The sequence below is a fragment of the Rhincodon typus genome, chromosome 8 (genome assembly GCF_021869965.1).
Source record: "Rhincodon typus isolate 14 chromosome 8, sRhiTyp1.1, whole genome shotgun sequence".
Taxonomy (NCBI): domain Eukaryota; kingdom Metazoa; phylum Chordata; class Chondrichthyes; order Orectolobiformes; family Rhincodontidae; genus Rhincodon; species Rhincodon typus.
This window is the reverse complement of record NC_063339.1, coordinates 32,573,208-32,593,117: the sequence shown is the minus strand read 5'-3', so window position 1 is coordinate 32,593,117 and position 19,910 is coordinate 32,573,208. Positions and strand designations below refer to the sequence as shown.

Genomic DNA, 19,910 nt, shown 5'->3' with positions numbered 1-19,910 from the left:
ACTATATGATTATCCTTGATTAATCCTTGTCTCTCCAGGTGAAATTTAATTATATCCGTCAGAATTCATTTCCAATAATTTCACTACCACAAATATTAAACTAGTCTGTAGTTACCTGATTTATCCTTATCACCCATCTTGAATAATGGTACCATATTAGCTTTCCACCAATCCTCTGGCACCCCTCCTGTGGCCAGAGAATTAATGTCAGGGCCCCTGCAATCTCCTCCTTTGCCTCCCACAGAAGCCTGGGACATATCTCAGATAACAAGGTGTAGAGCTGGATGAACACAGCAGGCCAAGCAGCATCAGAGGAGCAGGAAAGCTGACGTTTCGGGCCTAGACCCCATATCTCATTTGGGTCTGGGGTTTTATCCACTGTCAAGCCTGGTAAAACTGCTAACATCTCCTCTCTCTCAGTGCTAATTTGTTCAAGTGTATCACAGTCCCTCTCTCTGATTTCTACACCTGCATCGTCCTTCTGTATGTGAATACAGATGCAATGTACTGATTTAAAACCCTCAGTAAGTACCTACCGAGGTGGTGATGATTATAATATCTGTCTATTGAGGTGGTTGCTGTTGTAGGCGGTATGTGCCTGAGAGGTAGCTGCTGTTTTTATGAATGAGCGGGTTGGCGCTATTCTCAGAATCCAGTCACTCTGCTTTGTGACGAAGCCGCACTTTGGCGCCAAAACTGCAGGATGGCGACTAAAGTGAAGAACAAAGTTTCCGCTGCTTTTAAAATGCACGGATTAATCTTGAGATCGTAAGTAGGAAATCAGTTATTTCAAAACCAACTAAACATTAGGAAGCTAAACGTTAGAGTTTGCTGGTATTTTTTTCTATTTGTTAAAATGATTTGTTTAACCCGTCTCTATGTCGTTTAGTGCTAAAACTGTTTACGTTCGTATATAAAATACATTAACATAGGTACTGTCTCTGAAGTAATTACGTGCAATAATTAACAAGGCCTGATTTTGGTGAAAGATTTTAGCGAGTTCACAAGTAAAACACTTCCGCGGTTCTGTATTTTTTAAGTTTATTTCTCAAATTCTCGATCTCTGGCGTGCTGAAAGTTGTTCAACAACAATTATAGTTATAGGGAAGCCTTAAACACAGAGGAAAAGTGTTTTAGACTAAAATCAGACTAATATGTAATCAGATTAAAATAGATAGAAGTCGGAGGAAGGACTAACAGCTTGGTAGACTATAGTTTCCAGAATGAAGGAATGATTTGAGGGGAGCCTTTGCAGAATATCGTAGAGAAACAACTTGAGGGAGCTTGTCAGGGGAATGTGTAAACCAGAATCTGAGGAATGCAACAAAGTTTTTGGACAACTGTGAGGCAAGAAAAGGTTACAAACATAGAGGGAGATGAAGCCGTAAAGGGTTTTAAAGGCAAGGGCCTCTTTTGTGCATTCAAAGCTTTTTAGAGTCTGATGAGAGTAATTTGGGATTAGGTTTGCAGGCATGGCGGATGTGATGGCTGAGTGAGATGGTGTAGGGTCGGATACTAAGCAGAGCTTTGGATGCACTGATGTTTATAGGGGCAAAAGGAAGGGAGAAGAGCTCCAAATATTGATATAGTTGTGTCTTAAAGTAACAAAGGGCTAAAAGTTTCTGGCTTTGAGGATATTGGTCCCGAGGTGGGACGTGTTTCTATCTTTGAACACTTTTGCTGCAGGCAAGGTTTTTGTGACACTAGCTACCAGTTTGGCTAGCAAAATGTAGCCAATTAAACCAATGAAGGACCCACTTGAAGTCAGGGTGGGGATACCACTAGAATCTTTGAGTTGTGGGTTAAGATGTAGAGACCCGTTGAGTCCTCAAGCTGATAGTAGCAGACCCACTGGGATGTGACACCTATGACTGCAAACAATCTTTTTCAGGAGCTCATTCCTCCAGGGTCGTGCCCCATAGCTGTGACAGCAGCACCTACCTCTCGATGGGGATTTGGTCATCCTACTACTGTAAAGACTGTATATTTTTATTTTTCTGTATTTTGTGGACACAAGTGGGGAAAGGGGGTTTTTGAAAACGAAGGATTGCGGAAGGGATTGCTGCATTTTTTTAGAGCAAAGTACCAACACTTGTTAGTGATGTTTACACTGTTGCTTGTTCAACCAATGGGGAGGTTTATTTGCAGGTGAGCGGGAACCAGTGAGTGTGTACAAATGAGATTTGGCTGGTAACAATTAGTTAATCTGTGAAGTAGTGACCAGTTGTCGATGACAAAGGACTTCTTCCTGTCAACAACTGTGATTTGCTCCCAGGCAGGTGAGCATCTTGTGAGTGTAAACAAGATAGCAGAAGCCTTTGAACCTGCAGAAGGAAGGTGCTGTCTTCTTCTTTGCAGTAGGAAGAAACACCTAAAGCCTGAAGAAAGCCAGTTTATTGTCCCTCACCAATTACTGTCAGTTATTGCTTCTAACTGACAAGTCAGAGACTTTGAGTTATGAGGAAGGGTCACCGGACCCAAAACGTTAACTCTGATTTTTTTTTCTTCACTGATGCTGCCAGACCTGCTGAGCTTTTCCAGCAACTTCTGCTTTTGTTCCGGACTTTGAGTTATGAGCCAGTTGCTCTCTGCCTCTTGCAGGCAAGTGTAAGTACCTGGAGAAGAGAGAGATTGCTGAACAGCAAGTCTTGGCATGTCAAAAGGATCATCTCAGCGAATCCAGTGAAATATAGAACAGTACAGCATAGGAATGGGCCCTTTGGCCCATCATGTTTGTGCTGACCATGATGCTTTTCTAAACTTCTCATCTGCCTGCATGTGGTCCATATTCCTCTATTCCCAGCCTCTTCATGTGTCTATTTAAATGCCACTAAATGGAGAGGGTCCAGTGAACTACCTTGCCAGTTTATCACTCCAAACATAACGCAACATTCTCTGTGTCAGTCTGTATGTGTGTGCCAGGAATGTTTTATGAAGGAGGAGGAGGAGTTTAGAGTTCTAACTAATGGAGTTTTATGTTCATTTATCCTTTTTGTTTACCTGTAGCTAGAAATTATTTGTAATAAATGGTAATTCTTGTTAAGTGCAGAAATCTGGTCTGTACTTTCCATCAAATAGATCTTAAAAAAGAAACAGATAAATTGGTGTGATTTCATTACCTTTTGTGACAACTGTGGGAATAACAGGGCTTGATTTCTAGCACACTACCCTGGTGAGGCCAGACCCTCTCAAAATATATTAAGAAAATAGCGTAATCCTAACATTTCCATATTTTAAAGGTAAGTGTAAGGCATTGTGTTTCAGACGCAATTCGATTCATCAAACTGTTTGACTTTAAGCAAAACATGCTTTACTTTTACACTACGGTTAAACTACAGTCAAAATAAAAATAAATTAATTGGCTTAACTGTAACTAACAAAATTCTTAAAGTGATACAGACATTAACTACTAGGGGGAGCATAGTGGCTCAGTGGTTAGCACTGCTGCCTCACAGCGCCAGGGACCTGGGTTTGCATCCACCCTTGGGTGTCTGTCTGTGTGGAGTTTGCACATTCTCCCTGTGTCTTTGTGCATTTCCTTCCAAAGTCCAAAGATGTGCCTGTTAGGTGAATCAGCCATGCTAAATTGCCCATTGTGTCCAGGGATGTGCAGGCTAGGTGAGTTGGCCATGGGAAATGCAGGGTCGGGGTAGTGGGGTGGATCTTATTGCAATGCTTTTTGGAGGGTCACTGTGGACTTGATGGGCAGAATGGCCTGCTTCCACACTGTAGGGATTCTAGGATTCTACTACTAAATTAATTGTTCTAATATAGTAACATCCTGTAAATACACCCTTGGCAAAGGCAAATTCAGTAAAATAGATTGTCTCACATGAAATTCTAGCAGCAGGAAGAGATCCCCAGCATTTCTCTGTAACAGAGAGGGGAATAAGGGGTTCCATATCCGGCTTCCAGACCTCAGCCATTACACAGACCTCTGTTTCCTGTTAGCTAGGGAATCTATTGAACCTATTGCAGCACGAGCTTTTATTTTCTACAATGGCCTTTGATATCATATTTTATTAAGTACCTTCTGGAAATCTAAGTGTGGTTTTTCCACAGATTTCCCCATTATTCACCTTAAAATAAAGGACAGGGAAAAAAGATAGTCAAGGGATGATAAGAATCACAATTTGGAGAAACCACCATGGAAAATCAGTTTGGGCGAAGCTCAACACCAACAAGGGACAGAAAACATGGATAGCAGCAGTTCTTAGGCTCCTTAACATATAATTGTGTCGGGAAGATGCATAAATTTAGAAATTAAGGACATATGAAACAAGGGTAATTCAACAAAGGAATGGAAGGTATTGGGGACAGATCTGTTAAACAGCACTTCCATAACAATAATATACTCATTGATCCTTGGTTTGGTTTCATGAAGGCCACTTGTCACTAGATCTTATTCCAGTCGTGATCTCCATATAAACAAAAAAGCTGAACTTGAAAGATGGACAAAAGGGTCATTGTCCCAAGACACAAAGGCAGCATTTGACTATATATGACTAATAAAAATGAACTTGAGTATTGCTGAAAAAAGATACAGTTTGTTGACACTTTTTAATTTGCACTCATCAGGACAATGTGCAAGAGTTATCAACCTAAAGGAAAAACGAGATTTATGCTGTATGAGACGAGAATTTGTTGATAAGTCGGTTCTGATTGGTAGAGGCCTTGCATGGAGGATGCACCAGTTAGATGGTGACTGATGGTTAACTGCCAAGCTTTGTTTAAATTTTAAACCAAACAGGTTGACTCTTCTCAAAGCATTGTCCTGAGAAATAAACTGACAAAGGTTGTCATCTCTTTTGTTCAGTTGAAACTGGAGCAGTGCGTATACATGATCTTTATGTCTGCATTAAACATGGCTCTATGTATTAATATGTGTAGATTCCAGTATGATCAAGTGTATCACACTATGAACCCAGTTGAAAATGTTAGTGGTTTCTCAGCATAATTATACGCACACTCTAGACAGCATGTGCTAAATAATCCTGTTACAATTGTATCTGTGGTTGGATACTGTTTTGAGTTTTGCAAAGATGGTTAAGCACAGTCATACCTTATTTGTTGTGAACAGCTGAAAGAATATGCTGTTTGACATGATCTGCCAGTGTTGGATAAAATATTTCAACAACATTGTCTTTTCTTAACAATATTCAAGTTCTGTACCAGCAAACAAAAAAATTAAGTCAATGGGAATTGAGGGAAACAATCCTCCACTGATTAGAATGATACCTAATGGGAAAGAAGGTGGTTGTGATTGTGGCAAGCCAATCATCTCAGCTTCAGGACACTATTGCAGGAATTCCTTGTAGTAGTACCATTGGCCTAACCATCTACAGCTATTAATCAATGGCCTTCCCGCTATCACAAGGTCAGATATTTGGATATTTGTTGATGATTGTGCAATTTGTACTCCCATTCACAACTCCTCAGATATTGAAGCAATCCATATACGTATACTACAAGATCTGGGCGTCTTCCACATTAGTATCCAATGAGAGTTTCTTAGTCAGCTGACCCTGGCAGTTTTCCTTCTTGCAGAAAAATTTAGGCTGCTTTTCAGGTGCTGATGGCCCATTTCAGCAGACTAATTACAAGGTCATTTAAGCAAGCAGAGAATAGCTTTACTTCCTTCATCAGAGTTGCCCTTGCAAGGTGAAGATGTTCCTGGAAAAGCATTATCACCCATTAGGTTAAAATGGATGCTGATGTCTTCCTTTGTCCATAGCTAGCTGGAGGCAGATGAGTTGTCTTCATGTCTGTTATGACCGCTTCAGCTGGAATGTCTATACATTGCATGACGTTCAGAAGTTTCTGAAAATATGATTGTGTGGTCAGCTTCAGCTATTTTGAATCCAGCAAGGCTGTCCATTTTCAAAAGAGACCAAACTTAAAAACAAAAATATAGAAAATAATCCACTTTCATTTGTAATTTTTCTTCCTGCCTTCTGCCATGACACTGAAAAGAATCAATGTGTGTTTATTTTTAAAAGTGCCTGATCTCTACCAAGATCATTACCTTGTGATTCAGGAAACTCTAACATGCTCTGAAAGTACCAAAGTGATGCAAAATGGGAAGCAACAAGATGATTTGCCATGTAATTTAGTTTCTGATCTCCATCAATAGGGTTAGGGTAGAATTATCTAGTGGGTGCCATTTGCTTCAGCTTGAGGGTTGTGGGGGTGTACTGATATTTGAGGGAGAATTCTTGTTGGGAACCACAGTTGTGCATTGTCCAACGCGTGTCTGAAAAGTACTTTTTTGGAGAGCTTGGAAACCACTTATGCTTATTTGTTCGAAGCTTTGTTGACTTACAATAACTTTTAAAAGGAAATTAATGGCATATGCCATGGATGACTTCCTAATTTTTGCTTTCTAAACAAATGTTTCCCACTACAATAAACTATGGCATATAATACTTTGTAAAAGATTCATAACCATCTACTATTTTATTTCTCAATGACCAGTAATGCTGCAAAATTTCTCGTGGATGTTCTTGAGACAGTTGATGAATTGAACCTTGAAGATGCAATTGAACGTATCATTGATGCAGTTGAAAAACAGCCACGTAAGTAATTAAAGCCCTGAAATCTATTGTGAATCAGCTTCAAGTTTTGTGTAGAGCAGTGTTCAATCCTCAGCATCAGCTTTGTGAAGGGAAAAATATTCTGCTACATGCAATGACTACAGAAGAATTCTGGAGCATTGTTAGGAAGGATATTCGTGCTTTTGGCCCAGGCAGAGTTGCTTTTGGATTCTGTGCACCTGTACAGGGATTTTAATTGTGAAAATAGGATAGGCAAATGATTGGATTCTAACAGGTTCCACGCACTCACTTGCGGAATCCAGTGTTGAGGCTCTAACAACCTGCCCCCAGCTGGACTTAGTAAGTGGGCTATGTACTAACTGGGAAGTAATGTCTGTTCTGTGGCTAATGGAATGTTCGCCCTTATTTCAAAGAGGTTGAATATAAGGATGAGAATGTCAACCATACAAGATGCTGATGAGACTACATCCGGGAACTGTGATCAGTTTTGGTCTCCTCATTTAAGGAAAGAACATTTCATCGGAGGCAGTTCAGAGAAGGTTCACTAGGATGATCCCTGGTATCAATGGATTGTCTAATGAGAAAAGGCTAAACAGGTTGGGATTGTACTCACTGAAGTTTAGAAGAATGCGAGATGATCTCATTGAAACATGCGATCCTTAAGGGGCTTGACGGGGTAAATACTGAGAGGAAGTTTCCCCTCATGGAAGAGAGTGTACAACCAGAAAGCATAGGTCTCAGAATAAAGTGATGTCAATTTAAGACTGAGATTGGAAGAATTTCTTCTCTTAGAAGGTTGACAGTCTTTGGAACTCCTTGCCACAGAAATCTGTGGGGGCAGAGCTTTGTGTATATTTAAGGCTGAAATAAATCAATAGAGGAACCACAGGTTACGAGAAAGTGGCAGGAAAGTAGATGTGAGGAATTCAGATCAGTATTGATCATATTGAATGGCAGAGCACGCTCAAGGGCTGAATGGCATCTTTAATAAAATGTTATGACATGCTTTGTAGAAATTTTATCAAACAAAATTTGATACCTGGTCATAAATGAAATATTAGGATAGGTAAGTAAATAGTTTGTCAATGAGGCAGGTTTTAACAGCTTCTTGAAAGAGGAGAGCAAGCAGGAGAGTGTTAAGAAAGGAACCTCAGAGCTTCGGCCTAGGCAGCTGAAGGCACAGTCACCAGTGATGGGTAATTAAAATCAGAGATGCACATTAAGCCAGAATTGGAGGAATGCAAAGATCTCAAACGAGATTATAGAGATCAAGAGCCGTGCAGCAATGGAGGGGTTTAAAGAAGCAGATGGGAATTTCAAAACAAGCATTTTTGGATCAGGAGTCCGTGTTGGTCAGTGAGTGCAGAACTGCCTGGTAAATAACTTGTTCTGAGCTTAGGTTGTGGTCATCAACATTTTGAAGTTGTAGATTTTGCAATAGTTTACATTGTAATTCTTTACCATATGATAGGGATTCATGTGTGTTGGATACCTGTGTATTCATTTTTTTTAAAATCCAGATTTAAAACTAGAAACAAAACAATGCAAAGACAATGTTTGATGTGTGTGTTTATACTTTTCAGTGAACTGCAACATGATAGAGCAATCAATGGTGGAGGCAGCAGTCCAGGAGTGCAGTCAGACGTGTGATGAAACTATGTAGGTCAAATTAAAGATTTATGTGCTAGATTGACCAGATATCGTGGATGGCAATCTCACTCAGTTTTCAGCTTTTATGTACGTTGATAAGTACCTTGGAAATGCCACATTTCTGCTCCTATTAAACAAAAGTCCAATATTTTTAATGTGGGGAATATCCATTCACTAATATTTTAAGACTTTCATTGCCCTCAAATTTAGTTGCATATTAATTGGGGCTGTAATAATCCAGCAGGCCCATGTAAAATTTGTTACTTCTATCACTCCATCTTGAATCCAGAGTTCTTTGATCTTGCTTCTCATTCTTAATGCTTTCCCTGAATTCACTTTCTGACCCAGTCTTTCATTCCCAGTCTTTTTTTTAAACTGAAATTTGCCTCCAGTACACATTCTAAATGGAGACTGGTGCTAGATCAACAATACAAATGCATCTAAAGCACAATGAAGATACCCTGTCATCACTGTGGCAATTAGGTTTGCCTTGTCACCTGGCTGACATATCTTAAAATATGGTGAGATTTTCCATGCCAATCAGATGTCTGGCAAATAAAAGGGGGAAATCAAGGTACTTTTCTCCTAGCAATAATTTCTGCCTGGTTTCTGGCCCTCAAGAGGATAAAAGTTTCAGTGAAAAACAAAAATACAATGAACTGTTGCGTGAAGCATAAAAAATTAAATATCAGAGTTTAAGTAAATTATAAATGAGTAGAAGAGAAACAGAGTGCTGCGTATTTTTTTCTGCAAGACCACAGCGGGTCACCACTGAAGATTTATGTTATTTTCATCTGTTCGAACAGTTATAACAGCAAAATATAGAGGTGTATTTTTTGCTAATTTATTCTTGATAATTGTGTGTTTATCTTTACAGAGAACACGTCTTCAACATAATTGGTGCATTTGATGTTCCTCGTTACATCTACAATACAGAAAGGAAGAAATTTTTACCGTGAGTTTCACTAATTCTGTTTATTTAGGAGTTCAAACAGTTCATAATTTTGTATTTGTGTGACTTATGTTGGAAATATTGTTCTTTTAAGGGTCAGATTTATTATGATTTTTATGGGCTTTGCTTCCACATAATTTCAAAAACTCCTTGAATGGTAAAAAGTTGCAGCATGCTGCTATGCAGAGGGACCTGGGTGTCCTTGTGCATGAATCACAGAAGGTAGGTTTGCAGGTACAACAAGTAATTAGGAAGGCAAATGGAATTTTGTCCTTCATTGCTAAAGGGATTGAGATTAAAAGCAGAGGTTATGTTGCAGCTGTACAAGGTGCTGGTGAGGCCACACCTGGAGTACTGTGTGCAGTTTTGGTCTCCTTACTTGAGAAAGGATGTACTGGCACTGGAGGGGGTGCAAAGGAGGTTCACTAGGTTGATTCCGGAGTTGAGGGGGTTGGTTTATGAGGAGAGACTGAGTAGATTGGGATTATATTCATTGGAATGCAGAAGATTGAGAGGGGATCTTACAGAAACATATAAAATTATGAAGGGAATAGATAAGATAGAAGTAGAGAGGATGTTTCCACTGGCAGGTGAAGCTAGGACAAGAGGGCATAGCCTCAAGATTAGAGGGAGCAGATTTAGGACTGAATTGAGAAGGAACTTCTTCACCCAGAGGGTTGTTAATCTATGGAATTCCTTGCCCAGTGGAATAGTTGACGCTACTTCAGTAAATGTTTTTAAAGATAAGGTAGATTTTTTTTGAACAATAAAGGAATTAAGGGATACGGTGAGAACGCGGGTAAGTGGATCTGAGTCCACGAAAAGATCAGCCATGATCTTATGGAATGGCGGAGCAGGCTTGAAGGGCTGGACGGCCTACTCCTGCTCCTAGCTCTTATGTTCTATATGTGTAGTGGCACTACTACATTCGATAAACCACTGGAATATTTGTCTGTAGATAAGTTATCGTAACTTACATTTTCCTTTCACATGTTCAGCCAATATTTCTTGAAAATTTTCTTTGCTGCTTCTTTATGTCCAAAGATGTGCAGGTTAGGTGGATTAGCCGTGGGAAATCAGGGCTAGAGGGTAGGGGGTGGGTCTGGATGGGAACCTCTTAGGAGTATCGGTGTGATCTCGATGGGCCGAATGGCCAGGTTCCACAGTGTAGGGATTCTATGATTCTATGTATCCTGTTCATCTCTAGCTGGCCTCTTTTAGGTTACATAGGATACAAGGTGTCGGTCATTCTTGAGATACAATATCATAGTAGCATCTAATGTTTTGTATTTTTAAACAGGAATAAATTTGATCTTTCATTCACTGCAGAAGTTAAGCAGTTCAATTACTCTTGGAACTTTGTGTTCTAACTCATCACTGTTACAAAGTCTAGATTCTGCCTCCTTGATTTCAAATACAGTAGCTAATTCAATTAATAAGCTGTGAAGTTTTCTCTCTTTGTTGCATATCTCTCAATGTAGATGGGTACTGATATTCTTTATAGCACGGAAGGAGGTGAGAACAGCGTGATAGCTAATATGAATGAGAAGAGATATTCAACATTCATACAAGATGAAAACTAAAACCGTTAGACTTCCAGACACTGGTTGAATCCAATTATTCATGCAATGGCAGAAGTGTTTTCAAAATAAATAAAACATTCTTGGTGAACAAGAATGGAATGTAAAATATTGAGATGCTAATTTGGTTAATTTTATCACTGTTCCTGTGTGCCAGATTGTTATTTTCCTTGTGAAGTGGAAAAGCATATGTGAAATAAATTGATTTATTTAATGAAATGCATTTCAAGTAAAATCTTGTTTATATACTGCAGTCTTGCAATGACAGATCGTAGTGCACCTTGTCTGTTTGGAACTGCCAGAAACAAAGCTGAACTATTTTGTGAACGCTACACTATTATGCAACAGGTAAAGGAGAGGGAAAAATAAATCTTCGTGTGGAAATAATCTCTTTATTTCATAACTTTTTTTTGTAATTCAGGGCTGAATATAATTTGAAAATAAATAACTTCAATGTGTGCAGTTCTAGCACTTTGTGAAAGAGTGTGTTTGTGCACAGAAGGATAGAGAACTAGAGATAATGTTTATGTATATTCCAGGTTCAGTATGGCAAATTATACTTTATCTCACTTATTTAAAAATATAGGGCCTGATTTTTGCCGATCTGGAATTGGCGAGAAGGAGATGTAATTGGGCAAGTTGCCTCGTCAGAAATTCAACCCCTTCTCGCTACTTCTGTAATTTGGGCGATAAGGTCCATTGGCAATTTTCTCAATGTGCAGGCAATTAAGGTCCTTAAGTGGTCAATTAATAGCTACTTAAGGGCCTCAACAAGCCATTTCTCCAATTACCTGCTGCCCTGGCAAGTGAGAAAGGTGGTTTGTTTCCTGTTTGGGAAATCCTGGCATTCTGACTGCCAAGTTAAGTGATGGAGGGTCTTCAATTGCCCCAATCTGGAGGCAGCTGGAGGTACAGGTGGTAGCAGTGAGTGGCGTGCGAGATCCACTCCATGAAAAGAGTGAGAAATTATCTTGCCTTCTGGCTGCTGGATCCCTTAAGGCCTTGACTGCCTGACTTTAGAATCCAGAAGCTGACAACCAATGATTGACCTGAAGCATCTGGTGTTTTGGGTCATCGGTGTTCAGGTCTTGATTACCATCGTTCAGCTCAAGAGCCAATCAGTTGAGTTATCTCACTGATCAGAATGGTGTATTGGTTGCCATCTGACATGCTTGGCCCCCACACTTTGAAAATTTATGGAAAATATTCAACCATAGACTTACTTCAGTTAAATGTAAAATCTTAATTGCAGAGTGGGTCCAAATTCTTTCAGTTTTATGAAGACTTTATTTATTATGGATAACAGGAAAAATGTGACTCATTATTGTGGGAACCAAGTTTTATAAAATGACATTATTCATTGCAGCAATATATTTTGGCTTTAAGATTATTTGTTTTAAATCTGTTTTGTGCATATATAAACAAGATTACTTCGACAAAGCAAGTTGTAGATATTTTCTACGGTTTTAGCATTCTCATCCAAGTCCTGAATTACTATAGAATACCAGTGTTATTGAATAAGTTTGACGTTTCAAAGGAAAGGGTAGATTCACTATGTAGAATCATACAACCCAGAGAAGGTAAAGTGGCCCTACACTAATTTGTCTATATTAATTTGTAGGGAGAGACTTGGGAAGGGTTATGATTTCCATTTAACATAAATTGTATTTATGGAGGTGTTATTCAGAACTTTTTTAAATGCTTGAGTATCTGTAGAATAGACAAGCGACTTGTCTCATATACTAATACTTTATTTTACAGCGAACACATAGACATGAATTATTTACACCTCCTGTGACAGGATCACATCCCGATGAGAACAGAAATAAATTTCAAGTAAGGTGTCACATGTTTGTCAATAGTTGTCTTCCAAATACAAATGTTTAATTGCCTTTGTCAGTTGGACTGTGTTACCTCTTATGGATAAAAGGCAAATAAATTTTAAGTTTCTTATAAATATTTTTGTTTGTCCATCTCTGTAATTTTTCTCAATCTATTTTGCCATTTCTTTTTGCACATTTCTAGCATAAATAGGGTGGGAGCAAATTGGAAATGGCATTGGAACATTTCATGCCTTCTGTTTCAGTTAACTACCATCTTGAGTAAGATCCTGAGATGGGAACCAAGGAGCTTGCCTTTTTCTGGTGGGAGGCCATATATGACAATATTCAGTTTAGGATTGTATGCCATAAAAAATTCACTCAACAAAGGGTGCTAGTGGTAATTTTTAAAACTTGTTTACTATCACATGATGACCACAAATCAATGATCTTGCATTAGGTGGACTGACAAGTATTTTCATGTTGATCCTTTCCAGCATTTACAAAGAAAAGTGATATAGTAATTTGAAAATGATGACATTATTCTGCAATTTCTGCTTCCTCAATTGGTAAAATATGGGCAAGGCAATGTGGGGGTATCATTTTGCAGTAAATCAAATGCAATTAATTTAAAGCTACTTTTAAACTGCTGGTGTGAGATGGTCTTCATGTAATTCCACAATACAGAGTAAAGAAGAAGACATTTTATACCTGTAATGTTGAGTCTTCATACTTTCTTCTTTATTTTAGTTAAAAACTATAGAAATGCTCCTTGGTAGCACATCAAAGGTTGGAGAAGTCATTGTTCTGGGGATGATAACACAACTTAAAGAGGTAAGCTTAGTAATTAAGAGTTTGATACCTAGGTTACCTGGCTGCAGGTTACACTGAAATACAGCAGTTTTTCTCAGCCAGTATTCTGAGAACAATAAAATGAACAATGGTGCGGCAGATGTGAAGTGATAAATTAATTGTGCACTTGAAAAATTCACTATTGAATTGCTTTTATGGTGAAATCTCGTACAGATGTTTCTGAATTTTATCAACATTTTTTCAATTTTGAATTGATGCGGTGGAACTTGGATATTTTAAATGAAATGGCAGTGAAATTGCTTAAAGTTCTAAATAATGTTGAATTGTACAAGGTAATGGCATCTCAAGATACTTGGCCTGTATTAAGTTAACTATCGAAACTTGCTGGAGGAAACACTGCTGTTGTCCTCAGCATCTCTGAAAGTTGTGGAGGGCTCCTGCAGATTAATTAATTAATCTGTGTTGGAATTGTGCATCATATGCGAGAAGTGGTCCGAGTTCGTTTCTTGACTCTCAAACATTCACTTCATGACTACAAAAAGTGTAATGCATTAGTAGTGGGATTGATACTTTCTAATATTGTACCCGCGCCATGGGGCAGGAGAGTTGGATTTAAGAGAAAATTCTAATACTTATCACTATTACTTGCCACCTTTTGTCTTTTTAAAAAAATTGTCAGAATCAAAATAAGGTGAATGGCAAAGGTCTTTTCCCTAGGGTGGATGGGTTCAAAATTAGGGGGAAATATTTTTAAGGTGAGAGGAGAAAGATTTAAAAAGAACATGAGAGGCAACTTTTTTACACAGAGACTGCTTCATATGTGGAATGAACTGTGAGAAAGTAGTGGATGCAGGTTTAAAACAGATTTGGATAAATTCATGAATAGAAAAGGTTTGGAGGGATATGGGCCAAGCGCAGGCGGGTGGGACTAGTTTAGTTTGGGAACATGGTTGGTGAGGACTGTTTGGACCGAATGGTCTGTTTCCATGCTGTGTGACTCTATAACTCTGTAAAGAAGTTCAATGCAACCAAAATCTGAAATGAAGCTTTTTGTCAGTGTTGATAATGCTGAATGATCATGTAGTTATATTTACCATTTCAGGGAAAATATTTTCTTGAAGATCCAACTGGAACTGTTCAACTCAACCTTAGCAAAGCCATATCCTTCTATGTGTTTCAACTATGCAGTTTAGAACTCATGTAAATTCAGGTGAAAAGTGAAGTATAATCTCATTCAACAGATAACTCTGAAGCAGTTGAAAAGAGAAAGTAAAATAGATTGATATTATCGGATTTGAGAATGAGAAACAATAGAGTGAAGGAGTTCTATTTTTATGAAATCTTTTATAAGATTTATATTAAATGTTGGAGTGGTAGTTTGTGCAGTAAGACTAAACGTCAACAATTGAGAACAAAGTGATGTGTAAGAGTACAGAGTTATGGGCGGAGAGGGGGAGAATGAAGTAAAATGATGATGCTCACTCAGAACCAGTGAATATAAATTGGGCCGAATGCCTTTCTCCTGCATTGTAACAATTCTGTGATACATAGCTGCAGGAACTAAAAGGAAACATTTAATGGATGTGGAACTGAGGGTTGTTAGAAGTCTTAGAATGGTATTACAAATTTTAACAAGATAATGGTTCTCCTGAGAATGAATGGAAAGAAAATATATATAAAAGACATAAAAAGCTAAATTTTCCTATTGCACTTCAAATCAACTGCATACAATGTTTGGTACCAGAACCAATGGAGAATTGTTCCCGATGGTGATTGAAACTCTGTGTTTGCATTGAGCATATCATTAACACAATTATGACCTGAAGCGACTTGCTTTTTTATTACATTGTCCCTATTTTAAAAGAAAATGTATCCGTCATTCAGATTCTCCTCCAGATGATCAAAGCATTGTGTTAGAAAGTCACCTTCCATGGGCGCTTTCCATCAATGTTATATATTAAGAGGCATTTCTGTAATTTATCCTGAATTTCTTTAACCATGGAGCACCAGTTTCATAGTGGCTTATATACAGAATCCTGCTTCGTTCTTGCGGAAGGTAATGAAGAATTTTTTGTTTTAGCTCGACAGTGCTTTCAGCAAATTTCTGTCACCAAATGTCATTGCATTATGAGACTTCTTTGTTTTTCCATCCATAATAATAATAATTATTATTAATTTAATAACCTATGGTATGAAGCATCATAAACCATTTTAGTTCTTGAATTTTAATAGTTTTGCTTAAGTAGTGGTCAATTTAATTGATTTTAAAAAGGTACTTACGAACTTTGCTGTCATTGCAATTGCACAGACTGGATCCTAGTCGTGGGGACTATTTGTCAGAAAAGTATTGCAATAAAGCAAGAACTTGCACCTATATGGTATCTTTGGAACCTTCAGAATATCCCAAAGTACCTTTGATCAAAGAAGTACTTCTAAAAGGTAGACCCTGTTGTTTGGAAAAGTGGCAGACAATTTGTGCAAGGTTCCTCAAATAGTAATCAGTGACCAGATAATCTGTTTTTCAAATTGAGGGTTGAATGTTGGCCAGGACAAGACAGAATCTGGTTACTCAGTTTTATATATTATTAATAAAACCTTTTTGGTAAACTTATGATCAATTTTAACTCTGGAAATGGCAGTTATTATAAGAATTCTTTTACAGGATGGTATGACGATGGAGTTTTTCATGTCAATGGGTTTGGTTTTCCACCCACTGAACCTTCCAGCATTACAAGGTAATTTTCACTACACTATTGGTAAGTATCTGCTTCAAAGCAGTTTCCTGGAATTTGATATGATTGATGAATAATATTTTCGTTCATTGTAAAGCCCAAGGCTCAAGCCATTATTGTAGGCTATTAAATTATTACAACTAAACTAAACAATATTATCTACTATTTTAAACCAATAATTATTAGTAATTCTCTAATAATTCATGTGCAATAAATTAATGAGTGAAGTAACTTTATAGATTAAATTAAAAACTTGCATTTACATAGAACAGTACAACACAGTACAGGCCCTTCGGCCCACGATGTTGTGCTGACCTATTATCCTACTCTAAGATCAAACTACCGTGCATACCCTACATTTTACTATCATCCACATACCTATCCAAGAGTCACTTAAATGTCCCTAATATATCTGACTCCACTACCACTGCTGGCAGCGCATTCCACGCACCCACCACTCTGTGTAAAGAACCTACCTCTGACATCTCCCCATACCTTCCTCCAATCACCTTAAAGTTATGCCCCCTCATAATAGTCATTTCCGCCCTAGGAAAAAGTCTCTGGCTATCCAACCTATCTATGCCTCTCAATTTCTTGTAAACCTCTATCAAGTCACCTCTCATCCTTCTTCGATCCAGTGAGAAAAGCCATAGCTCCCTCAGCCTTTCCTCATAAGACCTGTCCTCCAATCCAGGCAGCATCCTGGTAAATCTCCTCTGCACCCTCTCTAAAGCTTCCAATTTCTTCCTATAATGAGGCGACCAGAATTGAACACAATATTACAAGTGTGGTCTAAACAAGGTTTTATAGAGCTGCAGCATAACCTCGAGGCTCTTCAACTCAATTCCCCTGCCAATGAAAGCCAACACACGCCTTCTTAATAACCCTATCAACTTGGGTGGCAACTTTGAGGGATCTATGGACGTGGACCCCAAGATCCCTCTGTTCCTCCACACTGCCAAGAATCCTGCCATTATCCCTGTATTCTGCATTCAAATTCGACCTTCCAAAATGAATCACTTCACACTTTTCCGGGTTGAATTCCATCTGCCACTTCTTTGCCCAGCTCTGCATCCTGTCTATATCCCGTTGCAACCTACAACAGCCCTCCACACTATCCACAACTCCACCAACCTTTGTGTCATCGGCAAAATTACTAACCCACCCTTCCACTTCCTCATCCAAGTCATTTATAAAGATCACAAAGAGCTGAGCTCCCAGAACAAATCCCTGCGGAACACCACTGGTCACCGAGCTCCAGGCTGAATACTTTCCATCTACCACCACCCTATTGTCTTCTATTGGTCAGCCAATTCTGTATCCAGACGGCCAAATTTCCCTGAATCCCATGCCTCAAAAACTTTTTGAATGAGCCTACCATGGGGAACCTTTTCAAATGCCTTGCTAAAATAAAATTTATACATTGCTTTTAATGTTCAACAATGTACCAAGGATATTCATGGGGGATTTTGAATATTGAGTACCAAGCTAGTGATGGGTACTTTAGATAAAGTGAGATGTTTTAAAGAGGCAGTTCAAAGCGGAGAGGTGAAGGTGTTTAGGAATTCAGGGGGTGGGACCTACGTGGCTGGTGGTATGATGAAGGAAAGGGGTTAAATACAAGAGTCAGAGTCAATGGGTTGAATTTTGTCAGGTCCTGAATGGTGTGGGCACAAGGACATTAACTGGGGAAACATAGCAAATGGAAAAATTAGATTCTTGACAAAGAAACAAAGTATCCAATTTTCCACCCAGATTTTGATGGCTCGATGAAAATCTTGCTAGCGAGCAGTGAGGGGCCTTTTACACGCATTGACATCTCATTACCAAATCTCTCATCTCATTTATTTGCAGTTTGAAATTTTCCCAGGCAGTCAAGAGAAGCTAGATGATGACAAATCCTGACAATAAAGTCTGAGCGAGTGCCTGGCAACTGCAGCTCACTTGTGTCTTCTCTGGGTCTCTAGCATCCCTCAATACCCTGAGGGACACAATGGACAGCAACCACCTGTGTCATCCATCCATAAAGGCTGATGTCAGCCAAGCACTGGGCTCAATGTGTCATCATGGCACATCTCCAACTCAATTGTAATACTTATTACCACTTCAGATGTGCAGTTTGGAGCTCACAGACACCTTTACATTGCAATGCTGCTGCTTTGTGCACAGGGAAAGGCACCCATCTTGTGCACTGAAACAGGATGCATCTCTGACTCTCACCTTGCCTTCTTATCGCTTATTTACTTTGTGCTTAGTTGGATCCTCACAGTATCTCTCCAGGCATCTTGAAAGGTTTGGCAGCAGTTAACAGATGAGGGACTGGTTAGTCAAGGTCCTGGCCCAGAAGGATGGTGAGGTGCCAAAGTGAGTAAGAAACGTGCAAAGCAAGAAAGATTAGCAATTTGATGGTGGATGTGAGCCTTTGGGGGATGTGGGTGTGAGGTTGCATAGCAAAAAAGGCCACTGACCTTTTAGTGGCATTGCTGCATGCTTCTATGGTCCGTGGACTCCACACTAACCAGAATGGCTACTTCAGACCAAGCAAGCAGCATTTGACATTGACATTGTGTGCAACTAAGATTTAAACATGGCATCCACAGCATGAATGAGAGATTGGGTGCTGGTATGAATTCCAATGACCTACAGCTGCAATTGATGTGCAGTGCATAGGTCATTGATGGTGAACATCAGCTCATGGCTCTGAGTATCTGGAAGATGAGCAGATTCCTACCTAATGCTGTGCTGTATGACTCTATAATTCTAAGCCTTACTTTTGTTCCAATAAGAGCATCTAGTCTTAAATATAGCCATTCACAAATTTGTCCTGTATAAAATATAATAGCTATCAGAACAATATCTACATGCCACTTTTAAGTGTGTCTTGATCCCAAGAACAGAACTAGATTTTTAAGACCTTCAGTTCTCCACCACCATGCTGTTGGATGATGACTAGTTGTAGTTCAGTTTCAGTTACCCACCATTGTTCCACATTCCCATTTATCCTTGCCCAACAAAAATAATCAGTTTCTTTCTGAAACTTCCATTTGACCTACCATCCATATTCTTTCATGAGAAGTAGTTTCATGAAAAAAGTAGTATACCTCTTGATCTCATCCTTTAAATGGCCTGTCTCTAAACTTAAGATTGCTCCCTTACTTTGAAACCTTTGAGATAAGGATCAGCATTCATTAGCCTTTTAGTTACTTTGTATACACAAATCACTAGAAGCTGGTGCATAGGTACATGGAAGCCTAAATTGCATTTAAGAAAGCCATCTGAATGGTTATTCTCAGATCTAAAGTGGATAATCTCATTTCACTGCAGTGAACTCATTCAGCCATAAATTTATCCACCCATGTTGTCTGTCTTTATCCATTGGCTAAAGTGGAAACAAACCTGAAATCTGGGTTTTCAGCTTAAATGTGGATGTTCTTGAGACGATTGTCTCCACTTTCTCCACAACTTGCTGTATGTTTTGGAAAAAAGTATTTTCTTTTAACGTTTCAAAGGATTTCTTTCCTCATTAATTTATTAAACTGTTCGTATGAATTGTTTTAAAACTATTAACTAAACTTATAAATGGTAAAAGTAAACTGGAGCATTCTTCCTGTTCATAAATCTTGAGTTCATTAGTAGTTCAAATTGCTGGTATGGGATAATGGTCCTTGTGGTATTCAAGGTTATTCGATTTCTTATCATGAGGAACTTGAAACTCTTCTTGCTTCATCTCATAGATCTTATTATGGCAACATTAACTTTTTTGGTGGTCCCTCTGCTACATCCGTGAAATCTTCGACAAAACTAAAGCA

At 38.7% G+C, this 19,910-nt stretch overlaps 1 protein-coding gene across 1 annotated transcript in view; it reads left to right on the top strand.

Annotated features, from left to right (window-relative positions):
* The first annotated feature begins 699 nt into the window (after window positions 1-699).
* Window positions 700-19,910, top strand: part of LOC109932784 (polymerase (DNA directed), epsilon 2) — a 23,841-nt gene continuing 4,630 nt past the window's right edge. The window contains exons 1-11 of the mRNA XM_020531905.2: window positions 700-768; window positions 6,475-6,575; window positions 8,138-8,213; window positions 9,082-9,159; window positions 10,991-11,084; window positions 12,498-12,572; window positions 13,307-13,390; window positions 14,472-14,528; window positions 15,377-15,425; window positions 16,032-16,104; window positions 19,836-19,907. Coding sequence (XP_020387494.2) covers window positions 704-768; window positions 6,475-6,575; window positions 8,138-8,213; window positions 9,082-9,159; window positions 10,991-11,084; window positions 12,498-12,572; window positions 13,307-13,390; window positions 14,472-14,528; window positions 15,377-15,425; window positions 16,032-16,104; window positions 19,836-19,907 — 824 coding nt within the window. The 5' untranslated portion in view covers window positions 700-703. The remainder of the gene's footprint in view (window positions 769-6,474; window positions 6,576-8,137; window positions 8,214-9,081; window positions 9,160-10,990; window positions 11,085-12,497; window positions 12,573-13,306; window positions 13,391-14,471; window positions 14,529-15,376; window positions 15,426-16,031; window positions 16,105-19,835; window positions 19,908-19,910) is intronic.